General features: G+C 39.4%; 1 protein-coding gene across 3 annotated transcripts in view; it reads left to right on the forward strand.

Annotated features, from left to right (window-relative positions):
- The window catches only part of PLXNA1 (plexin A1), a 385,871-nt gene that overhangs the window by 83,027 nt on the left and 275,102 nt on the right, over window positions 1-27,742 (forward strand). For all 3 annotated transcript variants that reach the window (XM_032209248.1, XM_032209249.1, XM_032209250.1), the window contains exon 3: window positions 13,220-13,402. In XM_032209248.1, coding sequence (XP_032065139.1) covers window positions 13,220-13,402 — 183 coding nt within the window. The remainder of the gene's footprint in view (window positions 1-13,219; window positions 13,403-27,742) is intronic.

Below are 27,742 nucleotides of genomic sequence, written 5' to 3' on the forward strand. Positions count from 1 at the left end.
CAAACAAAGTGGAAGTCACTTTAAGTGAAGCCTCTGAAGGGCAAAAATGACCCTATGAGCTGTTTTCATCCTCCCCAGGTGCCTATGAAGCTTCTGGAGCCTGGGGAGGATGAAAAAAGCTTGGAAAAATGGGGGGGGGAGCACTTCTCCCTGGAGGTGGTGGTCACGTGTTGCATTATGGGTGCGGCACGCCCACGCACGACCCCCCTGCGCTTCCCCCCTTATGGCACGCGAGCCAAAAAAGGTTCGCCATTGCTGACCTAGTGTCTTAATCACTAGACCAAACTGGCTCTCATGCATAGATTTGTGTAAGAAGGTATGCATAGGATTGCAGCCAGTTGCTGAAAGACCTCTTGGATGCCAAGCATAGTTTTTAGAAGCTATCTTTTGCTTCATTGGTAAGGCACACACCAATTCAACATAGTTATTAGGGTCTGCTTCATTCTTTCCATGAGACCATCTGATTGTGGATAAAAATTGATATGCACCTTTTTATACCTAGGTCTGCATACAAGTATTTAAGGGAAATTGACTTCTTTATCTTTAAGGATCTCATTAGGTGTGCCTATTCTATACTAAAGCTTTTGACCAGTTTCTTTGCTAGTTTTTGGGCAGTCACATTCTTTAATGGAACTGCTTCTGGATAACAAGTTGCATAATTGCAGACAACTAGGATATACTCATTACTTTCACTATCGTAGGCAAAGGGCCTACACTATCCATGGCTATTTTAGAAAAAGGAATAGCCTTTAAAAGCACTCTTTCAATAAGAACTTAATTGACACAGGGCAAGATCTATAGTAATGGGCTACATGTTTTACAAATTCCTGGTCAATAAAATCTATCAGAAATTCTGTATGTAGTCCTATCTCTATCCATATATCCAGACCATGGATTTTCATGGGCTAGTTCCTATATAACCTTGTGATATCCCCAGCGAGCTACTAACAGTTCTGTTTATTCCTTTGTATAGGGATGAAACCTAATTTGTTACAGCAACCCTGTTTTTTTTTAAATCTGAGTGTTGGTTCTTTGTTCCCCCCTTTTTTTGCTGCAAACCAACAAAAGTTTTAACATTGGATCTTTTTTTTGTACAAGTACTAAGAGAATTTTCCATTTAGGAATGTCTTATCCCTATGGTTTCACCCCTAGCTTTATTGGCCTTTCCAGAATATATCTATTAAATCAGGAGGGCTAAGAAGAATCCCAGGTTTCTTCCCTTCCTGCTGCTGCTCCTTCCTCATTTTTGCCCCACTCTTGTGACTACTCCCAGCATCTTAGCCGCCTTTAATCCTTTTTTCTGAATCCAACCATCAATAAGTGGAAAAACTTTAACAATCCCTAATGGGAAGTTAGAGATTACTCCTATCGTGCTTACCCGTTTCTTTTCTCTATCTTCTGTCTTTAACCAATGGGGTCATTTCACTCTGCCCAAACATACTTCTAAGAGGCTCTTTTACCATAGATGCTGCCTTTACTAAAGGAGAACATCCCAGCAGTTCAATTCCCAGTATCTACTAAGCATCTAGCAGCAACCCCATTAACTTCTGCTGGGATCATAATTTTTCTCCCCAGAGATTCTTGCACTACTGGAGATGTTTGCTTTTTCTTCTGGATTTTATAGTCTTTTGGCAAATGCCTACTTTTTCATAGTTATAACCACTATGTTTCTCTGGCTCTCTGAATTCCCAATGCTGTCCTTTTGTTTGGGCTGAAGCTAAAGACTTTACTCCTTTCACCTTCCAACTCCTTATAGTTCCTACTTTCTGGAACAGGCATTCTTCTTTCTTCATCTTCTTTTCTAACATCCCAGGTCCTTTTGCTGCCCCATAGTCCCCAGCCAGTTCTACTTCCCTGGACCCATTTCTGGATTGTAGTCTTGTATCCAAAACCTCACATTTTAATAGGGAATATCTGTAGAAACTGTTCTGAAATTACTTCCTCTACCATTTTTTCTTTCTCATTTCCTGCCTAAGTTTTTCAGTGTTGCCCCAAATTCACAAATCTCTTCATGTTCAAATCTCTTCAGCTACATATGTGTAGCTTCTAAATGTTTGCCTATAGGTGTAAGGGGTTAAATCATACCTCTATAGGATTACCTCTTTAAGAAGGGAGTAATTACTTCTCTTTCTAGAAGATTAGCATAAGCTCTCAAAGCCTTTCCTGTAAAACATGGGGCTGTCTTGACCACCCATTGATTCTTAGCCATTTACAAGAGGTAGCAAGTCTTTCAAATGTGATAAACTAGGTTTCTATGTCTTCTTTTTTCTTTTGACAACTTTGGAATTTTTACATTTTTGGAACCTCACTGTACATTCTGAAAACTTTAGAGGTAATGGTAGTGATGGATACCTACCGGTTTGGACCAGTGTGGCAGAACTGGTAGCTCTGACTACAAGAGAGTGAACCGGTTCTCCGTTTCCGTGAAAGTGGGCCCGCCCGCCCGCGGGTTATACTGACCTTATTTCTTCTGAAGCCCAACTGATCAGTGGTGGCAGATTGAATTGCCACCCCTCAGCTGTTTTCCTTGCTCCTTTCATTGTTTGCAATGCAAAAGTTCGATTTTTGCTAAACTGCGCACACGTCTGAAGCGAGCCAGTTGTTCCCCACCCCTGGGTGATAGTATAGCAATAGCAATAGCAGTAGACTTATATACCGCTTCATAGGCCTTCAGGCCTCTCTAAGCGGTTTACAGAGAGTCAGCATATTGCCCCCAACAATCTGGGTCCTCATTTTACCCACCTCGGAAGGATGGAAGGCTGAGTCAACCCTGAGCCGGTGAGATTTGAACCGCTGACCTGCTGATCTAGCAGTAGCCTGCAGTGCTGCATTTAACCACTGCGCCACCTTGGCTCTAGTGCTGCTTCTGGTGCCTGGACCCTTTTAAATCAGTCCTCCAAACTCTTCTGTTGCGTTTCACTGTTTTCTCATTCTCTTTCCTTTGTGTCTTTCTCTTCTCTTCATTAATTAACCAAATCTTTTTTCTCTTACTCTGTTGCTTTAACATTTCTGTAATGATATTGATCCACGGGTCCATTTCTGGCTGGTCTAACTTCAGTTTAACTACAGATAAAGGGTGGATAACAACTGTCTGTAGCAAAGTACTAGTCTCTTCTAAGAAAGTATCTGTCCCATTTACCTTTTCCATGGCTTTTTTTTTGGGGGGGGGGGTTGTAGGCTTTCATAAGAGGTCTGGTTTCTGCAGCTGTTGGCTATTTCTTGCAAAGTCTGAACTCTGTGAGGAGCAAACTCTTTTCCTTGTGCAGCTGGAGTTTGTTTTGTTTTTATGGTGAGTTTAATGAACTTGAGTTTAAGCCTTCTGCACCTGTGCGGTTGCCAGTCTATGTTTGATATCCCACCTTTTTATGGACATCTCTCCATTGCCGCCACTGTTTTATGTACACCCAATTCATTGGGCTCAAACCACAAAAGAGACAACAATACAGGTTGGTAGACAGCACACACACACACATATGCATTCACAGGATATTACACACTGATCATCCCTACTCCACTTTTGTCCACTGCTGCTACTCCAATTCCCAACTACTGCTTCTTATGAGTATTGCTATATAAAATAAATCTCTTTCTGACTGCTTTACTTCCACATACCCTCTGCCCCACATATTTCTCAGAAAACAACCTTTTGCCTGCTGGCTGAGGAGAGGGCTTAAAGAGACAGGACAGCAGCAACACAAGTGCTGTCCAAGCAGCCTGCTTTCTCACACACACCCAAAATATGAATAGCTCATTGATAGAATGTGTGACCTTCTAGCCTCTGTTTAAACACCTTCAGTGTCTACCACTTCCTGAAAGGAAGCAGAGTCCACCCTGCATAGATTTATGCTACTCTGTTTCCCTGAAAATAAGACTCCCAGAAATAAGACCAATAGGGCTTTTGAGTGCATGTGCTAAAATAAGCCCTCCCCTGAAAATAAGCCCTCCCTAAAATATTTAAATGCATGAGCAGCTGGTCCCCTCCATTTCCTCTGGTTGCTTGCTGTGCAAACAACATAAGGTGAGGAGGCAAGGGCGGAAGGGGGGAAAGGAAGGGGATTTTGCCCCATGCACTCCAAACGTCCTTTACCTAATGACCACTCCCAAAACCTTAGCCACTGCACCCCTTCTGTCACACTAATGGCTACGGCAAAAAGAGAGGCAGGCCAATGATGTGCCTTGCTTCCCATTCCCTTACTTACCGCCGTTTGCTCCTGCAGCTGAGCAGTGCTTTGATTGAAAAGTGTCTAGCTGACGAGCAGCTGTGTTGCACTGCTGCAGCAGCGCAACACAGCAGCAGCCATGAGGTGACCACCTCGCTGCCTTCTGCCTCCCCAAAAATAAGGCCAAGTGCTTATTTTGGGGGTCAAAAGGAAATAAGACCCTGTCTTATTGTTGGGGAAACATGGTACCTATAAGCTGCATATTGTACCCAGCTACTGAACAGTGCATCAATAAAAGATAAAGAGTAACAGTAATGAGTTAGTACTAAGAATTAGGTGCAGGTAGCAACTTGCCATATTTAACTTTATTAAATATTGAAAGCAAATGAAGTCATCATACTAAAGATCTATGTTTTCAAAGTTATGTGCACATACATATTTTATAGGTGGTATTAGCTCTAATAACCATTAAAAATCTACCCTGCTAGCTAGCTAAGCTGCTTCTTTTAAACAACCACATACAATACATAATTTTTTTTCAAAGTAAACAAAGGAGATGAGTCAGTTTTTTGTTTCCTGGAAACTTCTATAACACTGGTTGTATCTTTGCCCCTTCTTTTAACAATATTCCCTCCGGTTAACCTGGCAGTTCTCAGAGAGCAACAATGACATTCACAGCTGAAGTCTCTAGAGAACAGTAGTTTGCCATTAACATATAACTGTATTCCGAGGGAGATAGCAGAACAATGGATTTAGTGTGCGATCTATGGACATGTTCATTTCTTTAATAACTCCATTTTGAATCCATAAATTGTTGGTTGCAGAAAATAAGTTTTTTCTCTCCCTCCATCTTCTTCAATTTTCTCTGCATCCCTGGACCCTCAAATACATGGTCAGAGACTGCCGGACCAGATGTTGTCATGGCAACTACTCTCTTCCTGCAGGGTGGAGATGGGAGCAAATATCATGGTTCAAGAAATTTCCCTATTCCTGACCCTCCCCTCTTTCTTTCTTCCACTCCTGGGTTTTCTCCATTCCTCACTGTCGCCCTCTCTTAATTCCAAGTGCTTACTTCAAAGTGAAGGGTGTTAAATGGATGTATTTTGCTGTGGACTAAGGAGGGTGACTGTTTTGACCATTACTGGATTTGGATAGCAGGGGGGAAATATTGGGGTTCTTTCCTTGATGTTTTTGTTCAAAGTGAACATAAAGACAGTAGTTGAAAGGTATGTGGAGAAGGACACAGCTAGGAAAGAGACTAGATGAGAAGAATTGCTGCAGAAAGTTGGGTTAACCCTATTGTACTATGTTTCAGTTTCTTTAGCTTGATGATGTCAATTGATATGATGGACACATGAGAGACAATGCACTTTTTGTTCAGTGTTTACCATCCTGAGTACAATCTCCTGAGAGATTGGACTGAAAATAGAAATTAAATAGTTCTTTGAAATATAGAATTGTGAAAAAGTATTTTTCCTCTTTGTAGATTTTTTTTGAATGTCTGGATTTGTTTGTCACTGAGTGTTATCAGAAGTCCATGTGTGTCCTCCAGATAGAAAAAGGGAGTTAGCATGAGCAAACACCACCACCATCAAAAAACATAACTTTTGTGTTTGTTTCATTTGTTTCATTTTTTTAAAATAAAACAACATCTTGTGATGTCCCAGTGTGAAAAAAGTAATTTGCATCCAATTAGGTCAGACTCCCATAAATATCAGTATGACCTACTGTACATTTAAGCTCTGATAATGTTTAGAGGCAAAGTGCTAGAAAAATTTAGAAAACTTCAAAAGAGATGAACATTCCCCCACCTCATTATCTTCTAAGACTGTTATTAAAAACACTGCTCTTCATTGCAGAAAATTGAACAATTATTGATGAAGTTTCCCTATTCCACTTTAGGTGCTGAGATGACATGTGGGAGTTTTAATGAAATACTAATAAGTATTGTGTGTGTGTGTGTGTGTGTGTAATATATATATACATATACATATACATATACATATACATATACATATACATATACATACACATACACATACACATACACATACATACATACATACATACATACATACATATATATATATATATATGTGTGTGTTTTTATTTTTATTTGTGCTGATAAATAAATAAAGGGAGACTAGTATAGATCTATTTCAAGCTATTTAGCTCTCATCAGCTAGCCATACCCTTACTGGGATTTGAACCTGGGCTATATTGCATACTAGGCATACTAGGCAGAGATCTTAGCCATTAGGCCACAGGCTCTTATCCGTTATCAGCGAAGCCAGGGTGGAAGGTATATATTAGATTTTTACAACCCCTGGTAAGCCCCAATTATGGGAGGAAGCTAACTGCTTCCATCATCTGTCAATCGGCTCGTCACAAGAGTCCATCACGACAGAAACCCAATATTTTTACTGTTGCCTTTGTTATATTTGTGTTTTTTTTTATTTGTGCTGATAAATAAATAAAGGGAGACTAGTATAGATCTATTTCAAGCTATTTAGCTCTCATCAGCTAGCCATACCCTTACTGGGATTTGAACCTGGGCTATATTGCATACTAGGCAGAGATCTTAGCCATTAGGCCACAGGCTCTTTAAAAAAAAAACCACAAATATAACAAAGGCAACAGTAAAAATATTGGGTTTCTGTCGTGATGGACTCTTGTGACGAGCCGATTGACAGATGATGGAAGCAGTTAGCTTCCTCCCATAATTGGGGCTTACCAGGGGTTGTAAAAATCTAATAGATACCTTCCACCCTGGCTTCGCTGATAACGGATAAGAGCCTGTGGCCTAATGGCTAAGATCTCTGCCTAGTATGCCTAGTATGCAATATAGCCCAGGTTCAAATCCCAGTAAGGGTATGGCTAGCTGATGAGAGCTAAATAGCTTGAAATAGATCTATACTAGTCTCCCTTTATTTATTTATCAGCACAATTTTAAAAAAAAACAAAAAAACCACAAATATAACAAAGGCAACAGTAAAAATATTGGGTTTCTGTCGTGATGGACTCTTGTGACGAGCCGATTGACAGATGATGGAAGCAGTTAGCTTCCTCCCATAATTGGGGCTTACCCATATATATATATATATATATATATTTTTCCTGAGGTTTTCGCGGGTGTTAGTATGTAGGTCTGTAGTTGTTCGGGTTAAAAGCAACAAACAGCCGAGATCTCACACTACTCCTGGAAACACCAAACCTGAAGTAGTCTGAAGCAGCCTGAAGATGACGAATGAGACTTCGTCGAAACGTCGCCAAGACATCTCCAATTCTGCGCGGGAGACAACCCGAACAACTAGAGACAGACATACATACATACATACATACATACATACATATATATATATATAATTCAACCTCTCCTGCCCCCTCCTTATTGTACTTGCTCTGAAAGGACACATGCCCCCCTGCCCCTGTGTGTTGTCTAGGGACCATTATTGTTGTTGGATCTTTTGTGTTTTGAGCCCAATGATTTGGGTGTGCATAAATATATTTATATATAAATTATAGTAACTTGGAAATGCTGGTTAAATAGACAAAGCTTCTCTTCCTAAACTTAATTCATTCTGGTAAACTATCCAGATAAACTGAGGATCCGTCTTAAACCTAAAGCTGCATGTAGTTTTCCTTCATTGCTTGATATTTAGGGTTAATGTAGATCTGGTAACCCAGCTTTTCCCAAGAATTTTAATTCCATAGTTTATCAACAAACGATGTCCCTTGTCATTATCTACATAGCTGTAGTGTGCTGAGCACATTCTCTGAATGTACTCTGCATGTATTTCTCCTTATCTTTTCTTAAAGCTTCTTAGTTATTCTGTAAACAGTGTCTGTTCTATTCCCCGTTCAAATGGATTTCTTTCTGGGGTTTAGTGAGAACTGTTTTAATTTTTTATCCAACCCAGTGAATGAAAAGAGGGGGGAATCTTCTAGGCCAGGAATCTGATCCATGAACTGGCACAGGTCTGCGGTATGCCAACAACCAGGCTGCACAAACATCCCATCCATGGGATGCAGGCAGCACACAAAACCACATCCCCTTTAGTCTGTGGAAAAAACCTTTATCCCCAGAACTGGTCCCTGCTGCCCAAAGGTTGGGGGTCACTGTTCTAGGCAGTAGCCCCCATATTATGGAATTCCTTTCCTCCTGAAGTATAAAGCTCCCGCTTTGCTTTTTTCATAAAAAGATGTTAATCTGATGGATAGTTGGTGCAGGCATTGGCCCTGGGCTGTCTTTATAGTTTTTGTATTTTCTGTGTGTGTGGTTTTGGATTGCGTTGATTGCAAAGGTGGGATTCAGCCGGTTCAGACCGGTTCATGCGAACTGGTAGTTTCAGCAATCAGTTGGCCCCGTCCCCCACCCCTGTGCTAGTCTGTCCTATATTTCCTTTGTTTGAAGCCTAGCTGATAGGCATGGCAGAGTGGATTGCCGTACCTCGGCTGTTTTACTCATCAGAGCTGCAGTAGAAGGTAAGTTTTAGAACTGCTCAGAGAACTGGTTGTTACACTACTGGTTGATTGTTTTCATTCTATCTGTTTGTCATCTAATTTCTAAATTAGAAGATGCTGAGTCTTTTGATATGGGGGAGATGCAAATATTTGTTTCATAAAGAAAAAAATATTTGGGCAGAAACAAGGGACAGTACTGAGGAGAAGAAGTGAGAAATAGATCAATTTGCTGAAAATGTGGAAGGAAATCTATACGGACAGATTCTGTGGTCTGTCTGCACCTGCCATTTGCAAATAGATTCCTCTTACAACTGAGGAGATGAAATATTCCTCATTGAGGCACAACCTGGGGGGGAACTGGAAACAAATTCAGGTATGGAATTACAGGGTACAGCTTCCCTTGGACTGTTTTCAGCAAATGCTAGGAGCGTACTTGAGATTATGAGAAAAGCCCAAGAATAATTTCTCAAATGGTGCTGGTTAAAACATGTACATACCATAGAGGCTTAATGGAAGAATTTGGCTCTTTCAACAGAAAGGTAAATACTTAGTAATGTCTTTGCTGCTTTTCAGTACCTTAACTTCTTCTCTGTAGGATTTTAAATGAAAACAACCTTCGGGGGCCCCAGGTTGCTTTCATTGGGACGGGGAAAAAAACTATCATGGTTTCCCGAAAATTAGACAGGGTCTTATTTTCTTTTAACTCCTGAAATAAGCATTTGGTCTTATTTTTGAAGAGGTCTTGAGGTGCAGGAGGGGGCGAGCATGATTACCTCATGCTGCTGCTGTATTGCAATATTTTTGGGGAGGGCTTCTTTTCAGGGAAGGGCTTATATGAGTGTATACATTCAAAGCTCTGTTGGGCTTATTATCCAGGGAGGTCTTATTTTCTGGGAAACAGGGTAGCCAACTTCTTGCTCATGCTGACTGGAACGATGCTTTAATAGCCCTTTGCAGCCTTTCAACCCAGTTATTTTGGAATCCGCTTATTTTGAATCTATTTATTTTCCCTTCCTTGTGCTCTTCTTTCTTCCTAGAATAATTTCTTAAGAGTAAGCTGTTCTTGGAGGAATTGGTTTTTTCCGCCTTTGGTACAAAGTATAGTGAATTATAAATCCATGATGATGATAATGGAGTGATGAGGGTGATGCAATAGCAGTAATAACAGGTGGTAGCAGACATTGCTCTTCTGTTTAAACTGGTGGCAGCAGCCACCTTGCATTTATGGTGCTACCACCTGAACAAAATGAAGGCACCTGAACAAAATGAATGATGGGGAAGATGTTTGAAACAGAAAAGAGTGGAAGGCTGCTAAGATTCCATTTGTCTTTCCCCCTTTTTTCCTCTCCACATGTACATGTGTTGGAATTTTTGGTTTGTTGAACCACAGTTTTTTTTTAGATCAGTGGAATTGTGATTTATGAGTATCTCCTAGTTAGAATTAGTTCTGCTTCCCTTTTCTGTATTTCAGTTCAGTGGCAAAGTTGGCAGCTGCCTCCATATGTATTCTTTAAAAACCATTAAATAAGCAAAAAAGTATAAAGAACAATTAACATGGTAGTTATTCCATTTATGGGTAGTCCTCATTTAAAAATTTACAGCAGCCCTATCTGTTTGCTGCTTCTTTTAGGAACTTGTATGATGTCTAGGAAGAAGACAAATTCTGCTTCATGTTGGCTGACCTTGAAAACAGAGTTGGACTTGGTTAGTTGTTGGATGGGAAATCACCAGGAAATTCCAGGGCTGAGTACTAAATTGGGAAGTTGAAAAAAACATCCTGAAGAAACCAAAAGCAAACAAATCATTGCTGTATTATCCCCTTCATGGATGTCTGTGAAATCATCAGGGGTTGCTTTTTTGATCTGTGAAAAGGAATACGGAGACCAAAGGCCTAGTATCTTAATTAATCTATTATTATGACAATTGATAAGAGTTTAAGGCTGGTCTTTATAGGACTAAATCTGGAATAAAATAAATGTGTGTACAGAACATGTACTTATGCTTTACGTGTTGATTAGAAACCAGGAAATATCTACTATGAAGCCAGCTGTGTGAAGAGGGAGCATATATTGGATCATGACTGATTTGGCTGGTTTTATTATATTTCATTGGTTTAATATCTCTCCTACAATGGTCTAAATTGTATGTACCGTATGTCCAAAGAATAAGGACTCTAGATATAAATGTCTTACAAATTTAAATGACACAAAAGTGACAGTTCATGTGTAATGTTGTAATCATAAAAATAACATGATTGTATAATTTCCATCATGACATCTGATTCAAGTAGGAAAGTATACAACCATATCTCACTTCTTTGTTGACCTGGAGCCAATCTGTGTCTGTCCTGACTGTGGCTTCCTGTCCGGTGGTTTTACAGAGAAGAATGAGATGATCTGGGAGTCCCATTTTCCTAAGCAGTTGCTCAGCTTGTCATGGTTGACATAGTCAAAGGCTTTTCTATAATCAATGAAGCATATTGTACTGACTTGTCCTTGTTATTCTTGGGCTTTATTAGACAGCATGTGTTGGCAATAATGTCTCTTGTTACATTTTTTTGCATCAGTTTTCTCTAAGCTTTTCAAAATTCAAATCTACTGGGAGTTTCAGAGATCACGAGACTTATGAATTTGGATTCATTCAGTGACTTTTGAAACTCATTATCCTTTATTCCTTCTGAAAGGAACTAGAAACGGGAGAATCAATGTGATGTAGTGTTGGAGTTCGACTACTACTAAAGACATCCAAATTTAAGACCCACTTTTGGCCACAGAATTTCACTGTATGTTCTTTGTCCAGTAACTTTCAGCTGTATCTTCCTTTACAGGATTGTTGTGGGGAAAAATGAGAAGAGTGGGAGCCGTATATGTCTCTTTAGGATCCTGAAGGAACTGGGGGATAAAAATCCAACATATAAATATTACATTGATTTTAGTACTATTATTTATTACTGAATGTTGCAGCCCCTGTCCTATGGAACCATCTTCTCCTTTGATATCTGACCTCCACCTTTTAAACTTTTTGAAGAGCACTTAAAATCTGGCTCTTCCCCCAAGCAATGGAATAGGGTGAGGTCAGAGCTAGATAAAGAAGTTGTGGGAAATTTTATTGCGGCACCAGTTTCTTTTGTGTTTTTTTTGGTTTTACTGTTCATTTTTGCTTTTATGATTGTACATCTTGTTTTCCTGGGTTGTAAGCCTCCCAGAGGTTGGTTTTAAGATGAGCAGCTACACAAATGTTTAAAACAGATAAGTAGGATTAGAATAAATGGGTTTTATCCTTGTGAATGATTTATTCCATAGGATACATTGGGAAATGCAAACTATTTGTTCGTTTTGACCTCTCATTAATCTTTGATACCATCAATTCTCACATACTGAGTTGTCTTGTTGGGGTAGAATTTGGATTCATGGTATTATAATGCATGAGATTCCTTTTTATGGCCTCTTACATTTCATTATTCCAGTCCTGGGCCATGTTTGTTGTCACATGATGGAGCTCAGAGTTATATTTCGATCCCATGCTTTTTAACTTCTGTAGTGCAATAATATCTGCCAGTAAATGAAGCCAGGACTGCTTTAACTATCATTGTAGAGGTGATAGGACAACAGCGTTCAGCTTTTGTTTTCTATAACTAATTGCAAGGAAATTATAAAAATCCCGAATTTGAAGATGAATGAGGGCAAACAAACCGAGGTTTAATTCAGATGGGGGCAAACTAGTTCTCCTAGAAGGCGAGCGTGAGGATGGGAAAGTAATAAAGTGTTGAAAACTATAGTCTTAGGGATCATATGTGCAACTTGGGGTTTCTACCCAGCTCAATGCAACCTTGAAATTTGCTGATCACACCAACTACAGGAATGCAGCTTTTCATCAGTTGCATCCCTCTGATTCTATCCAGACCAGAATATCATAATATGTTGCAAATGAAGCTGTCTTTAAGGAGACACTGGAAACTTCAGCTAGTACAGAATTCAGCTACCCAGTTATTGTAGGGGTAAAGTTTTTAGAGAAGATAACACTAATCCTGTATCTTTTGTACAGGTTTCCATGTGTTCCCAGGCCCATTTTAAACTATGGATAATACCATATAATTACAAAATGAACTTGGGTGAACTTTCCCAGGCCTTAAAATCAGCCATTGAAAATCTACCCTTAAGACTTTTTGTTCAGTAGGCATGCCTTTTTTATGCTGGTAGAAATCTCTCTCTCTTTTCTCTCTCTGGCTTTTCCCTCTACCTAACTTTATTTTAAATGTGCATATTTTTATTCTGATTAATTTCAAATCATTTTAATGAAAATAAATTTAATAATAATAAGTTGTGTTGCTTGCTTGGTGCATGGTGAAAATTAACTGCACACAGATAGGGAGCCTTGAAGAGGAAAGATGTTTTCTCTTAGCCATTGGAAACTTTTTGCTTATGCTTTTCAACTGATAAAAAATTACTGTTATTATCATCACCAATTTCCCTATTGGTGATAAACCTGAAGATTTGAGATCCTTTTGTCATGGAATAATTTTACTACCTAGGGAGCTGAAACAGCCTCAGACAACTAATCTCTTTCTATTTTTCTATTCCTATATTTTTCTACAGCCCTTGCAAATAGATGATAATTTCTGCGGACAAGATTTTAACCAACCATTGGGTGGAACTGTCACAATTGAAGGTGTGCCGCTCTTTGTGGACAAGGAAGATGGCATGACATCAGTGGCTGCTTATGACTACCATGGACACACAGTTGTTTTTGCTGGTACACGAAGCGGCAGGATAAAAAAGGTAAGACTCTTGGAGGTCTTGTTACGTTGTTTAGTAGAGTCCTATTGGTCCATAAAATGGGGAAAAAATCCCTGTGCCTCAGTCTCACATTGTTAAAAAGAGTGACATAATATCCACATGCGTACTTCTTTATGACTCTCGAAACTCGTTTTCTGAGGACCTTCATCTGGAGTATTTTTACTTCCTTTATTTGTAGGTACCCTCTTAAGAAGGCTGTATTTTAATGTGCAATCTGATTCTACATACCCTTTTTTCCCGAAAATAAGACCTCCCTGGATAATAAGCCCAATGTGCTAAAATAAGCCTTCCCCAAAAATATTGCAACACAGCAGCAGCCATGAGGTGGCTACGCTATAAAATAAGGCCAAGGGCTTATTTCGGGGGTCAAAAGAAAATAAGGCCCTGTCTTATTTTGGGGGAAACGCGGTGGTAGAAGCCTTCCCTCCCTCTACAGTTTGTGTTTTTTGTGAACTAGGTTCTTTCCATCTCATAAAATTGATTCAGTAAGAGTCTGAAGATAAATAGCAAAGAAGAGATTCAGTTGGTGAGTTACTAAGGTCACATACTGAAAAGCAAGCAACCTTCCTTCAGATTTAGGTATTTGGACTGCCATAGAAATCTCACTAAACATCATTTCTTCTCTGATGGCCTTTTCCGTTAAGTTGCTGTGCTGCTTTTTCTTTTCTTTTTGGTAAAGAAAAATCATAATCTGCAGTGTTGTTGCATGCATTTGGCTCTGTTACACCAGGCAGACACATTTCCCTGAGGACGATGACTCTGCTGTGTCAGCAGGAACCCAGGAACTTTGATAACTGTGCACAAACAGGCTAAGAATACTCTGATGTACATGATTTAAACCATCTGTGGGCCAAAGTCCACGAAGCAGAGGGAGCTCATCCTTCCACAGCTACACAAAGGCTTCTTGTTGTTCATAATTAGCAAACAACTGTATGCTGTTTCCCCAGTATCTCCACAGAACATGGATTTCCTGTTATCATAACATCATTCCTATAATTACAGCTGGATATTCCCCATGTAAACACAGCCGGTATTAACTGCATCTTCAACCAGGAAGGATTGGCAGAATTGTATTTAGGGCTCTGGCAGGGCTCTGCATGAAACACCCAACCTAGCAGGGGGCTTTTAAAAGGCTGAGACATGCTGGTATGAGTTCTGAATTAAGGAATGTGATGAAGTTTGAGCTGGTTCTTGCCTTTGATCTTTTTTTCCCTTCCCTCCCTCAGTTAAGCTTCTAATTTTCAAAGATTACAAGTGTATTCTAGTGTGGAAGTCATCGTAATTCATCATGAATATGAATGCAGAGGGAAAGGCATAGAGTTAGCTAAACGTATACCCTGGAGTGTGAAGACTGTCAGCCCTCAGGCTGCTATCCAGGGGGAACCTGTCCATCGCCATGCCCGCTCGGCCATGCTTACACGCCACTAACGCTGCCACCTTAATGTTGCCTCTCTGATGTCAATTGAGCCTGCATGTGGCTCTTCTACTCAGGTGCCACTGCCTACTCTGATGTAATTCTTTTGCTCGGATGCGGCTAACCAGGAAAGAGGCTATGATGACACTGAGTGGGAGTGTGGCTGAGGGTGTGGGTCATGGTGATTGGGGATAGTGGGCAGGTATCATCTGGGTGGAGTTGTGGGTGGAGCTGGGTGGGGTGTTGGTGTTAACTTGGTTAGAACTGACTTGGATTTGATTACCTTTGTATCAGTGTCATTTAGTGCTGGTTATTACGTAGTTTCTTAGATAGAGATAAAAGTTTTTCACCAAAGAAAGTGAATCTCTGTTTGTATGCAATGTGAACGCTGGAACGTGACAGAGACGGGATAAATTAATCATTGGAAAGAGCAGGATTCTTGCACAAAATTATGCATATAGTAAATGCAGGTGACCATTTCTGGGAATCAACGATTCTGCAGGAGACAATGTTTGCATTGCCACAGCAAAAGATCATGAGTTTTGCCACGTGCACATTTGACAGCTAGTTCTGACTTCCTTGTTTTGTCTTCCTGTGTGATGCACATTTGAAAACATGCATTGACACTTTTATTTATTTTTAGTTTTATGCCCAAGGAAAGGAATTTATGAGGTGCATAGTGTAATGTAGGGAACAAAATTAAGAAGGAAAAAAGCAGCAGCTACGGCTTTGGATACATGAAGAAGCCTGACTCTCTTGTCAAAAGTTTGATATAGTGCTGTGTGAAAATGTATGTGAGTGTGGCTATGCTGTTTTGTAGGCTTCTATATTCCACCTCTATCACTGAATTAGTCATTATTCATTGTTTCTTGAATTCTCCCTCCTTTTAGGTATATTTTCCATCATCACTAACATCCAGACATCACCAGTGTCACAGTAAAGGGACAATTATTAATTTTTCCACCATTCCATGATGCTAGGAAGCATCGGGACATTCCCATTTTATTAAAGAAAAAACAGAGGCATTTATTTGTACAAGGTCACCTTCCTGTCACACATTAGCTGAGGAATAACTGGATGCTATGCCACTTTGTTCCTCAGCCAGCAGGGAAGGCTTTCCCCTTTCTATGACACAGTGCCCATAGCTATGGAACATTCTGTACACTGAATTTGCTCTGTCTCTTTCACTCCTTGCAGTTATCAGTCTGTATACTGTGATTTTCAGGGCAGGAAATGGGTATCTATTTCTTGCTGCTGCCGATTGAGAGCAAGCAAGATGCTGATTTCCCATTTAGTGGATGTGGAAGGCTTGGGCTGGCCCAAGGCCAAGCTGAGGGTTATTTTAGGAGATGTGCTCAACATGTTGTAGATCTATTGTAAGTAGAGAATGAATGTTTTGTTTATGAGTGGGGTTCAAAAACAGGGGCTTTTTACTTCAAGCCGTAGCGTTCCAACACTAGAAAAGATGTGAAGCCTCAAGGATATAATACTGTAATATTGTAGAAACCTAGGTATCGTGTTCTACAAGTAAAGTTGCTGCTTCATTTTTTTTTGCAACCAAACTTCTTGTTCACAATTCTGTACTTAAAATGGGGATAGAAATCTCCCTCAATTTTATCAGGCAAATGACAGATGTGGGGGGGGAAATATAAGGTTTGAGAGAAACACCTATCAATCGGAATGTAGCTTTCAGACCAATGTCATAATTAGGAACCATTCCTTAAAGACGGCTCCAGAGTTGGAATAACCAGAGTTTGCCATTTTACACAAAAGGCCCAACTCAAATACGCTATTAAGTGTGTGTGTGTGTGTGTGTGTGGTGGTGGTGAGGCAGTTCAAGACACCTGCTCTCCCAGGCCTCCTATCATTTGCTACCTGCAGTGATTTTGGTTTGCTCTGTCAGAATTTATTGCCTGGAATGATTTCACTCAGAGGATCTCACAGCTGCTTCATGAGTTAAATTTTCTACAGCTGGCTGGGAAAGCAGGCGCATGCCTGAAGTTATGAGGTATGGCTCAGGTATCACTATGAATGCACATAGTACATGGATTGTGATGCTATCGTGGATTATTTATACAAAGAAAACATTGTATTATGCAGATCAAATCTCCCAGCCGCTCAGGAAAATGAGGCCTTCTCAGTTATGTACCTTAATAGCTTTGGTTTTTTGGTTCATAGGGATATTGAATTATGAGGAAAAAGGTAAGATACAATTTTGCATTTTTTCCCAGTTACTAACCTAAATTTCTTACTGTTTTGTGCAAATGGTTAGGTCATGTTTTAGTTTCAAAATTAGCTATTTTTTCCTTCTAAGCCTTGAGCATCTAATCTTGTTCCTCTCTTCTCCAATTCCCCCCTCCCCAAAAAAAGTATAACAATGTCAGGTAGACTCTGAATAAAGTAGACAAAGCACCTGTGGGCAGGACAAGAAGCAATGGGTAGCAACTAATCAAGGAGAGAAGCAACCTAGAACTAAGGAGAAATGTCCTGACAATTAAAACAATTAACCAGTGGAACAACTTGCCTCCAAAAATTGTGAATGCTCCGACACTGGACGTTTTTAAGAAGATGTTGGATATCCATTTGTCTGAATAGCAATAGCAGTTAGACTTATATACCGCTTCATAGGGCTTTCAGCCCTCTCTAAGCGGTTTACAGAGTCAGCATATCGCCCCCACTGTCTGGGTCCTCATTTTACCCACCTCGGAAGGATGGAAGGCTGAGTCAACCTTGAGCCGGTGAGATTAGAACCGCTGAACTGCAGCTAGCAGTCAGCTGAAGAGGCCTGCAGTACTGCACCCTATCCACTGCGCCACCTCGGCTCTTAAAGAAGTGGTGTAGGATTTCCTGCCTAAGCAGGGGGTTGGACTAGAAGACCTTCAAGGTCCCTTCCAACTCTGTTATTTTATTCTGTTCTAGACTATAAGAAATGCTACATTGCAAGTAATTTTGTCTGGTGCTACGAAGATGGGAGAAACCGTAGCAGATTGTCATCTTTTTCTGATCAATGCTTGGTCTGAAGTGGCAGGTGTCTTGTTTCTACCATTTGCTTTTCCACTTGAGTTTCAAATTGCAAATCTTAAATAGTTCTCTGCAAGGGTTGTACATGTTCAACTCTGTAGAGGAAGTGTGGGAGGAGGATTGATGAAACTATTGAGACAATGTGCTGTGCATTCAGTTATGTATCCCTTGTGATTGCTGATGATTGTTTTTTGTCTGGCAAATTTCCCCTGAGTGCAATAGTTTCCACGTACCCTTATATAGTTCCTACATTTTCTCTTTTTCATCCTTGCCAATTCGATTGACTTCCTTGAAGGGCTGATGAAGCAAATGTATAGCAAAAGGGCAATGGCAGCTTCTGCTGAAACGCCCAGATTAGTTGATTGGTAAGGGAAATGTGTGTTTGTGTGTGTGTGTGTGTGTGTGTGTGTGTGTGTGTGTATTTAAAGATTTTGTAATACTAAAAAAAATATATAAACAAATCCTTAAAGAAAAGATACAGGAAAGAAAGCTCTGTTGTGTATGCCATTAGTGTGGTAAATAGGGAGTCAATTACTTTTTATAATCACATCTGAGTAGGATTGGTCTTCTGAATATGAATTTATATTACGGTAGTTGTCGCGTGGGTAGTAACGTTTGCTTCAACCTTGAAGTAGTGGTGTGGGTGGCACTCAAGGGGGACATTGAGAGTGCAGCTGTTTTTCTGTAACAGCTGTCTGAATGAGCCTACTGGATGGGGAAAATAGCCTCTCAGCAGTTACCTGATCCACCCAGGGAACTCTGGACCTTCATATCCTCCTTCTAGTAGACAAGTACTTACTTCTAAACAAAATTCCACCCTGTCCTTCCCCCAGGGATGCAGAACTGATAGGAACTGATAGGAATGAACCGCCAGGCAACTGGAGAAAAGTTGAAGCAGCTGTGACAGTGCTAGGGTCACAACAACATCATTGGGAGAGACCAAAGTCATTGTTTCAGGAGACTTAACAAATAAAAGACAAGACTCTCTTGACCTGAGCTCAGCTCCTGGGGATCTCACTACTGCGAACTATTGCAGACGGGATCCTGTGTGACTCTCTGGAATAAGGGTTCATTGATTCCTTGTTGCTTTTAAAATCCAATATCTGTGCTAGTTAGTGGGCTATTAGAATGTTTGAACATTTAAGTACATTAAAAGGGACTTAATTTAAAAGACTTATTATAATCAGAGGCCACTTCCTTTGAGCAGAGATACTCACTCTGCAGGGAGAGTGAGCAAAAGAGAGAAAGGAATAATGAGTGAATTCTCCGCAGTCCAAGAGAATTGATGGAAGTTTGGCGACAAGCAGTAGCTGGGGATGTGATGTGGGACATTAACACTGTTTCTGTCTCCTGGCAGAGTTGTTAATCCTTTTGCTTAAAAGCAAGAAAGCTTGTGCCAACACTTCCCTTTGTCTTCTTGGCAAGGAGGCTAAGCCTGGCAGTATATGGCTAGGGGGAAAAAATTCCTTTCATATCTTCTGATTTTCACTTCTCTGATCCTAAAAAGGGAGGCGGAACAGATACATCCTTTGAGAAGGAATTTTAGGAGCATGAGGAGTGGGTGGGGTTTGGTTAAAGCATGCTTCCCTTAGGTGCTAAACAATTAGCTCAGACTTTCCCCTGGCAGCCATTTATTAGACTGCTGACCCTGAAGCCTAGGATATGGGAATGGAGAAATATTTAGGAATTTCAGGGGTCTGGGGGAATATCATCCCTGCTTAGGTTTTTACAGTGCAGAGTTGTTTACTTGTGCAACTGGAAAAGGGGAAGCTCATCTGCCCTTCCTTGAAAATACCACTATGCAGAATAAAAAAGTTGGGTAAAGGGTAATGGCCTGCGTTAAATATTTAAAAAAAAACCCTTATGCTGTTTTTTCCTCCATGGTTGTTGGAGAAGAAGGAGGCTTCTTTTAGTTGTGACATGGAACATCAATTTTCCTTCCTTTGGTTATGAATAGTCACTTGGGAAATAATGGTTTGGTTTGAACCAATCCTTGACTATCATAATTCTGAAAATGTTCTCCATAATATTGAATTCAACTTTTGTCCTAGTTGTAGATTAGTCTGCTGAGTTTTGACACAATTAGGTGCGTTGTGCACCGATTCAAATCCATGGATAATGGAATTACGGATTGTTTATTCATAGTGAAACAAGGACAGTGATTAATAAGCTCAAATGGGGGATCGTGTTAGGGAAGGGCAGGAATGGGAAGGAAGGCTTGTTTAGAAAGAGATGTCTTAAATTTCAGTTAGGACTGACCAAAGTTCAGATCCAGGGCGTGGGCTAGATTAAAAACGTATTTCAGAAATATATTATCCCATATCGTAATATGGAAGAAAATCCCCTTTCCTCACCATTAAGCTGCTGCACCTTATCCCTGAATGAGGTCTTTCAACAGCTCAGCCATGCCACGGCTCATTTGTCTTGCAAAAACACAGATGTACAGGGAAATCTGTTGTATTTACAAATGTATGGGTGCCTCTATAGTACATCTCCAGTCAGAGAAACCCACCCCCCCATCATTGCTTCTCTTGCCAGCTATAGACAATGCTGCTTCTTGCCTAAGTATGTGTAGAGTTTGTGTAATAAGAGAAGCCAAATGGAGAGAAAGACAAGCCTTCTGTAGATGATGGATTTAAAGAAGATTCTGAGCTCATGTCCTTGTGCTATAATCAGGGCCCTTCTTTCAGAGCTTGCGTCCTCCATGGATAAGGAGGCTCCTCTCTTCATATTATCCTGCCCTCTTACATTTGTCTAGGGAGCCAGATGCAAACAGAGAGTCCCTTTGTCCAAGGAAGCCTTGATGCCTTCGATGGACATCTCTGAAACAGTTGCTCCTCAGAAGATAGCCTGCCAGCCAGCACCTGTGGCAGCTGTAGCCTCGCCCCTGCCCTGCCCTTCCTCATCCTGTTTCTTTTTTCATTTCCCTTCTTCCTTCCTCTCTGTTTTTTTATATCCCTCTTCCTATCTTTAATTTGAGATGGATTATCTTATTGTTCTTCACTATTTCAGTCCACTGGCGGGTTTCAATTTATTTTACTAACGGTTTGCTTGCATGCACTCGTGCGACACTTCTGCACATGCGCAGAAGCATCCGGGCGGGTGGATGGGTGGAGCCTCCTGCTGCCACCACTACCAGTTTGCCTGATCCGGGATGAACAGGCAGAAACCCACCTCTGTTTTAGACTCTAATATTTAAGGTGATTGAAGCGGGAGAGAGCCAGGGGCTTATTGTAAAAAATATTTTACATATGTCTAAGTCGAGGTTGGCCTTTTTGGAGTTCTCAGGATATATATTGTCACAGGTTGACTATGAATTCTAGTCCTACCTTAGGCCTGAAAGCCAGATGGGTCACTTTGACATTTTCTCTCAGGCCAACCTACCTCACAGGTTTGTTGTTGAGAGAAAAATAGGAAGAGAAAACAGTATTAAGTATGTTTGCTACCTTATGTTACTTATAAAATAATAAATATGAGAAAAATATAATAAATAACATCCCAGAATTATTCACATTAAAGCAATACACATTTTAGAAGAGGACTCCTTAAAACACTGGAATAGGAGTTTTCCATGACAAATTCAATAATTTTAGCCACAATGCTAATAGTGTGATTTCTTTAATCTTCCTTAAAGCAATTGATTTCTGGTGGAGCCATTCAGTAGACAAACAGATATTGTATCTTTAAGACCTGGAACAAAAAAATATGCACAGTATTTCTGCCTTCTGGACCATCTGTTTTGTCCCATAGCTCCTTTTTCTTTCCCTTCATTACTTGGCTTTTGGGAAGCACCCCATCTGGGCATTTGAACTTTCTTTTCTGCAGATTGGGCTAGAGAGAGAGAGGGAGGGAGAGGGAGAGGGAGGGAGGGAGAGAGGGGGAGAGAGAGAGAAAGAGAGAGAGAGAGGGAGGGAGGGAGGGAGGGAGGGGGGGGAGGGAAACAGTGGATGCTTTTTGAGTGAAAATATCCCAGTTTGTACTCTCTAAAAGCTTAGAGGAAAGTAGGTCTCTATTGCCATTGTGGTCAAAGGGGGTGGGGGGAATGGATATCCTTGTGCCTGCCCTCATTCTCAAGCAGATAGTAAGAGGTGATGGAATAAGAGGTCTGCATGGAAAGATAATCAGGATCTATTTATTTCCTTGACTTTGATTAAGACTTTTTCCCATTGCTTCATCCCTTTCTCTTGTTATGTGCATGCAAATCCACATAAATACAGCTCTTCCCCAGTTTAGAGGCCAGAGGTGTCTGCAGGGCTGGGGGCGGGGAGGGTAGACAAATGATAAAAGCAGCATTGTGCTTGTGTAACACAGGCTCTGTCCCTTTCGAACAGGGGTGCCTGCATCGCCAGGTCGGGAGGCTGCTTTCATCAGTTTAGTGAAAGTGCTGTGAAAGTGTGAATGCCTCTGTTAGAAGCTCTCTCTTTTTTAATGTTTTGCTTTCTGCTTTTCAAAATTTGGGATTACTCCAGTGCTTCTCTCCATGGAATTGCATTGGCTGTAAAACATGCCTTGATTAAATTTGTCTTTAAAGGAAGTGATTTGTTTCTTGGACCGATCCATAATTTTTGCTGTTCTTTTTTCTTTGAAAGAAACAATAAATACAGTAGGCACTGTAGTTTTGCACAAAACCTCTCTGGCAATGTAAGAAAAGTCCTGCTACAACAGGCCAAACTCTCATCTGTATCCTCAATGGCCAATATGTATCACCAAGTAATTCTGTGAAATTAGGACTTTGTCAAAAAGCATTTGCTCATAGGTGATCCTTTCTTCTTTCTCAAGCAGATTGATGTCTTTTATGCACAGAGGTATTGAAATTCCCAAATACAGAGAGCGGGTTCCTGACAGAGAAAGTCTGAGGCTCTCTATGTGCGGACCTGGCATTAGCCTAATCATGTTATTTACCCTGGACCCTGATTTTTTTTTAAAAAAATATAATGTTTATTATGGGTTTCTATATAATTAAAAGATAAATATATCAAAGAAAAGTGGGGAAGTGGGGGGGGGTAAGAAAATATTCTAGACACAGTACAATTTTTTTTTAAAAAAAGGAAAAAGAAAGTTAAAGAAGTGACTTTGGATGTTCCTTATGGCAGTTACAAAAAAAAAACTTTTCTCCCCTTTTAGAATGAAGTTTCTATGTTTACTGTACTGCTAGATTTATTTTTTTCCAGTTCATGGTGAAACAATTTGAATTCTGTTTTCCATTCTAGAGTTTGGGAACACTTTTCTGTTTGTGGAAATATTGCCACAAATACTTCCTATATTTCTACTTTCTACTCTATTTTTCTACTATCTTTTTTAGGAAACTTGGTGTCAGAAGCGAAAAACCAGGTCCACATGTTGAAGGTCCAATTAAATTGATTTATTGCTAAAAAGCCCCTCTTTTAACTCTGCCCCCAGGTTCTGCTACTCCTTCCTCTATACTTGGTCAGTGAAACTATCTTCACACTCTTTAGTTGGTTTCACCATCATTGTCCAAACCCCAGAACTTGATTTTCTCCCTCAAACTCTTGCCTGACTTTGCTTTCTAGTGTCTAAGCTCAATTATTGCTCCTGGTGCTTTTGAACACACATGGAGTCTCTGCGTTGCAACTTAAAATCATGGTTGCAGCTGTTGGAAAATAATCTGGCTGCAAAATCACAAGAGTCAATTTGTATGGAGGAAAAAGGGCATCTTCACACTTTCTTAATTCAGTTTTCAAAAGTGAGCTCTCCCTTTTTTATCTGTCTCTGTCTCTCTCTCTCTCTCTCTCACACACACAGACAGACAGACAAGCAGAGCACACATTGAAAACACTGTGAAGTGAATGCCACTAATTTATTTTTCTATCTTCTATGGGGAACAAGGGCAGAGGGAATTTGGAATAAGGGCAAAGGCTCTAATCAAATGATGTGATTTTTTTTTTTGCACTCTCTTGTTATTTAGCTGGAAAGAGTGCTGATTGACTCATGATGTTCCCTGCCTATTTTCAGCCTTTGGAGGTCCTTAAGAGTGCAGCATCACATGGCTGACTTCAAAATGCTTTGAAGGAATTAGGGAGTGGAGACAGCGCTATATGAAAGAGCCCTCCATGAAGAAGTTTAAACCTTGTAATTAGATAGTCATGTGAATATCTTTCGGGAATAATTGTCTCTAGATGCCCTGTTTACTATCTTTCTGTTTTGTCACAAAGAAAGGAGAATACATCTACATCTTTCAGAAAACATAGAAAATATATATATGTTTCATTTACATATTCAATCTCTTTTCAATCAACTGACTGGCTGACCACACTCAGAAACATTGAGCTGGAGAGCAGTAACAAGGGATATTTTGGGGGGGGCATCATTATTCAACATTTCTATTAGTGATCTGGATGATAGGATTGATGAAATACTCATCAGATTTGTGGATAATATAAAATTGGGACTACTGGCCAATACCCAGAAAAGCAGAACAAGAGAGCAATCTAATGTAGCTCAGTTAGACAAAGAACAACATGTCTTTCAACAGGAAAAAGCACAATGTATTTCAGGCAAAATATATATATCAAGTGAATATATAAAGTTTGAGGGTTCACAAAGCACTAAATCAGAGAGGTAATTAACAACAAGTTGAACATGAGCCATCAATGTGAGACAGGTAGAATATTAAATTGGCATGTAGGAAGCTGATTTAGAGTCAGTTTAGTTAGTGGATTAGTTCTCTGTGAACACAACACAGTAAGATTTGGTGTCAAGAGATTAGGATTAAAGTCCAGTGGAAAATCTCTTCAGAATAGCCTTCTGTAACCTTGTTGCAGAAACCCAACCAAAGTCCTTCCTGTCTAGGGGCCAGTTTGAGAAAAGGCTGCTGTAAATGCAAGAGAATGAGAAAAGCCACACAACAGCAAATTAGTTCCAGAGACGCCTCAAAGGGAACAGTGGAGATACATTAGTTAGTGGGGTAATTGAGTGTATCTGCTTCTTTTTCAACTGCATTGGCTAAGTACATTAGTTGAGGGTTCATCTTTCCTTCGGATGTGAGAGATGTAATGAATCAGTAGTTTGGCAATCAATTTGTCATTAAATGAATTTGAAAAAAAATACATAATCAACAGACTGATGAGTTAAACTATAAGGAGACACATGGTTAGTTTATATAAGAAATAGTTGAATATTTTTGTTACCAATGTAACTTTCCCAGTTTAGGAATTAGTGAATTTTCTTGACAGATCTCTTATAGAGTCAAGCAGAAACAACTACTCAGTACTGATAACTTTTCCATGACAAAATGTTTTATCTTCATTATGTTTGTAAATACTCATTTTCTAGAAAGTTGAGCTTACCCTGAGAGATTACAAGATATCATTAAATCCTTCTGAAATCTATAGTTGAGGACAAGGGGGGTAATTCTTGTATTCTTTCTCTCTGTTATTTGGATAAGATGTAAAGCATCTTATTCTTTATGGTGAATAAATGAGTCTTCTTCCATCTGTATACTTCATTTTGTCCTCCCTCCTCCTAGGACGGGGGATAAAAGATATCATGGTGCTTTTAGACAGCGCTGTCTCTACTGATCTCTCTCTTGGTGTTTACCAAATTCCTTGTCCCATTTCACTTTACCATGTGGATCCTTCTTCTTATTTCACAGTCAGTGTTGAAAGTATTGGTTTAGTGTCTGCCTACCCCAGGGATAACAATGAAATGCCAAAGCATGCCAGAGAAATTTTCCTTCAGGAGACCTTTTAAATTACGGAATATACTGTCTCAAGAATTTTATTGGGTAGCCACCATTCTCTACACTTCCAGGGAAGAGAATTAAGACAATTTTCAGCCAGAGCTTTTAAAAAGTAATTCTTTAGATTTGGTCCTTCGTGTTCATAGAGTATTTTAGTCAGTGGACCAAAAATGGGCTATGAACTAAAGTTATGAGAATGATTATGAGCCTTCTCTTGCTTCCCTGACGCAGCTATTACATAAGACTTCTGCTTGAGGGCATATTTTTTTAGTAATTTTGGAAAGTTACGAATAGTCTGACATTTCTTGCATGTTTTCCTGTATATCATTGTGTGAGTATTATCCATCTAGTCTGCATTGCCTGCCCCTTTTTTCAGTCACATTGTTTCTGCAATTGGATTATTTTAAAATGACCATCTGAGTCACTTTTCTAGTGTTAAAAACAATGATGTGCACATATTTGGCAAAGGTCTTCAGTTATTCTCCCAACTTCCAGGATTAGTTTCTCATTTAACAGAGGATAGAAGCTTTATTTATTTTCAGATAATACAAAGAATAGTTTTGTTCTTCAAGCTGAAGTTTTAGAGTCATAAGATGAGCTTTTATTTTTTGTTGTTGAGTAAGTTGCTTTTTAAAGTTTGGTACATTCCAAAGAGTAGGTGGTTTCCTTCCGTATCATTAACATTGAGATTGTTTACATTTGTGATGTATTCAGAGTTGAAGTTTATGTGCACTATTTTGAGATTCTTGGCAAACAAAACTGGCTCAGTTTTTTTTTTTTTAGCAGGCACCCATGATAAATTACAGTCGTTATGAAATCATGAGTAATTATTTCTTAACACATGCATTTTGTTGAACTGTTTAAAACAAAATTGATAACGGTTAGTCTCTCTTACACAAACACACTTGATAAAGCTTCATAAAAGAAAGCTATATGCTTATAACTAAAACTAAAAGAAAGAGAAACAGTATGCTAAAAAAAAGAAAAAGTAATACTAATAAACAGTTAATATTTCAGGATGTATGTATCCAAATTACTATTTCTAACCCTTGAATTAGTTTGGATTGGTCAATATAATTTTGTATGTCCTGAGTTTAAATTGCTATTTAAGAACTGAATTATAGTTTTAAGAAATCTTGAAGAATCAGGGTGGATAAAAATCAATGATTAAAAATAATTTAAAAAAAGGATTTTAAAAAAATAAGATTTTTTAACATTGTTATCAAAAAAATTTTTTTATAAAATGCCTTGGGAGTAAAAATTGTATCTGAAGATAGTTTTATATTTAAAATACATTAATAATTTAACTTAGCATGAAATGGAACTTAGTTACGTACAATGAGGCTGCATATTCTGCAATATTGGGACTGTTGGAGAGTCAACAGCGGGTCAGAGGAGGAGCTGCTGCAGGACAGAGATGACAGTTGTCCTTTAAAAATTATGATTTAAATCAAGTTAATTTAAATCAAGCCTTTTTACTAGTGATTTAAATCATGATTTAAATCAAATCCACCCTGTGAAGAATGTTAAAATTAGCCGGATGAGTGATGAAATGGGGTGATGTAGGAATACTGGCTCTTAATCGAACTGTTACAGACCTAATCATGCCAAAGGGACCACACCCATTCTCTTCCTCCTCACATTCCCAAATAACCATTAATCACTCAATTTCTTTTGATTAAAATTAAATATAGAATGTAGGATGCAGGATATTTCTGGATAGAAAAACTAGAAAAGGTAGCCATGGTTTATTTTTTGGTTGATTAGGAACATGACTCATAGGATGCATAGAAACATTTTGCAAAAGAATTGTCAGATATTACAATACCAACTTTGGAGACAGATATAGGACTTTTATAAGAGAACCCAGTTTCTTATAGTTTATAAGTTCCCACCCAGTGTTTTAGGAAAATTATTTGCCCAGGACAAAGCAAGAAACAATCACCTTGTGGTATCAAGCACATTTGTGGTATGGAAAAGAAAAGAAATAATGCTTAAAGCAGAAACATGAGTTTTCAGAAAAAAGTGCATTGGAAAATTTTCCTATGCAAGTAAGTGATTAGCATATTAATCTTACTATCTATAGTACACATAGGTATATAAATCATTTTCATATGGAGGAGGGGAGAGGAAAGAAATTTAGCCTATTTTTGAGATGTGACTTTGCAGTTATACCTCCAACCCCAAT

The sequence above is a fragment of the Thamnophis elegans genome, chromosome 2 (genome assembly GCF_009769535.1).
Source record: "Thamnophis elegans isolate rThaEle1 chromosome 2, rThaEle1.pri, whole genome shotgun sequence".
NCBI classification, from domain to species: domain Eukaryota; kingdom Metazoa; phylum Chordata; class Lepidosauria; order Squamata; family Colubridae; genus Thamnophis; species Thamnophis elegans.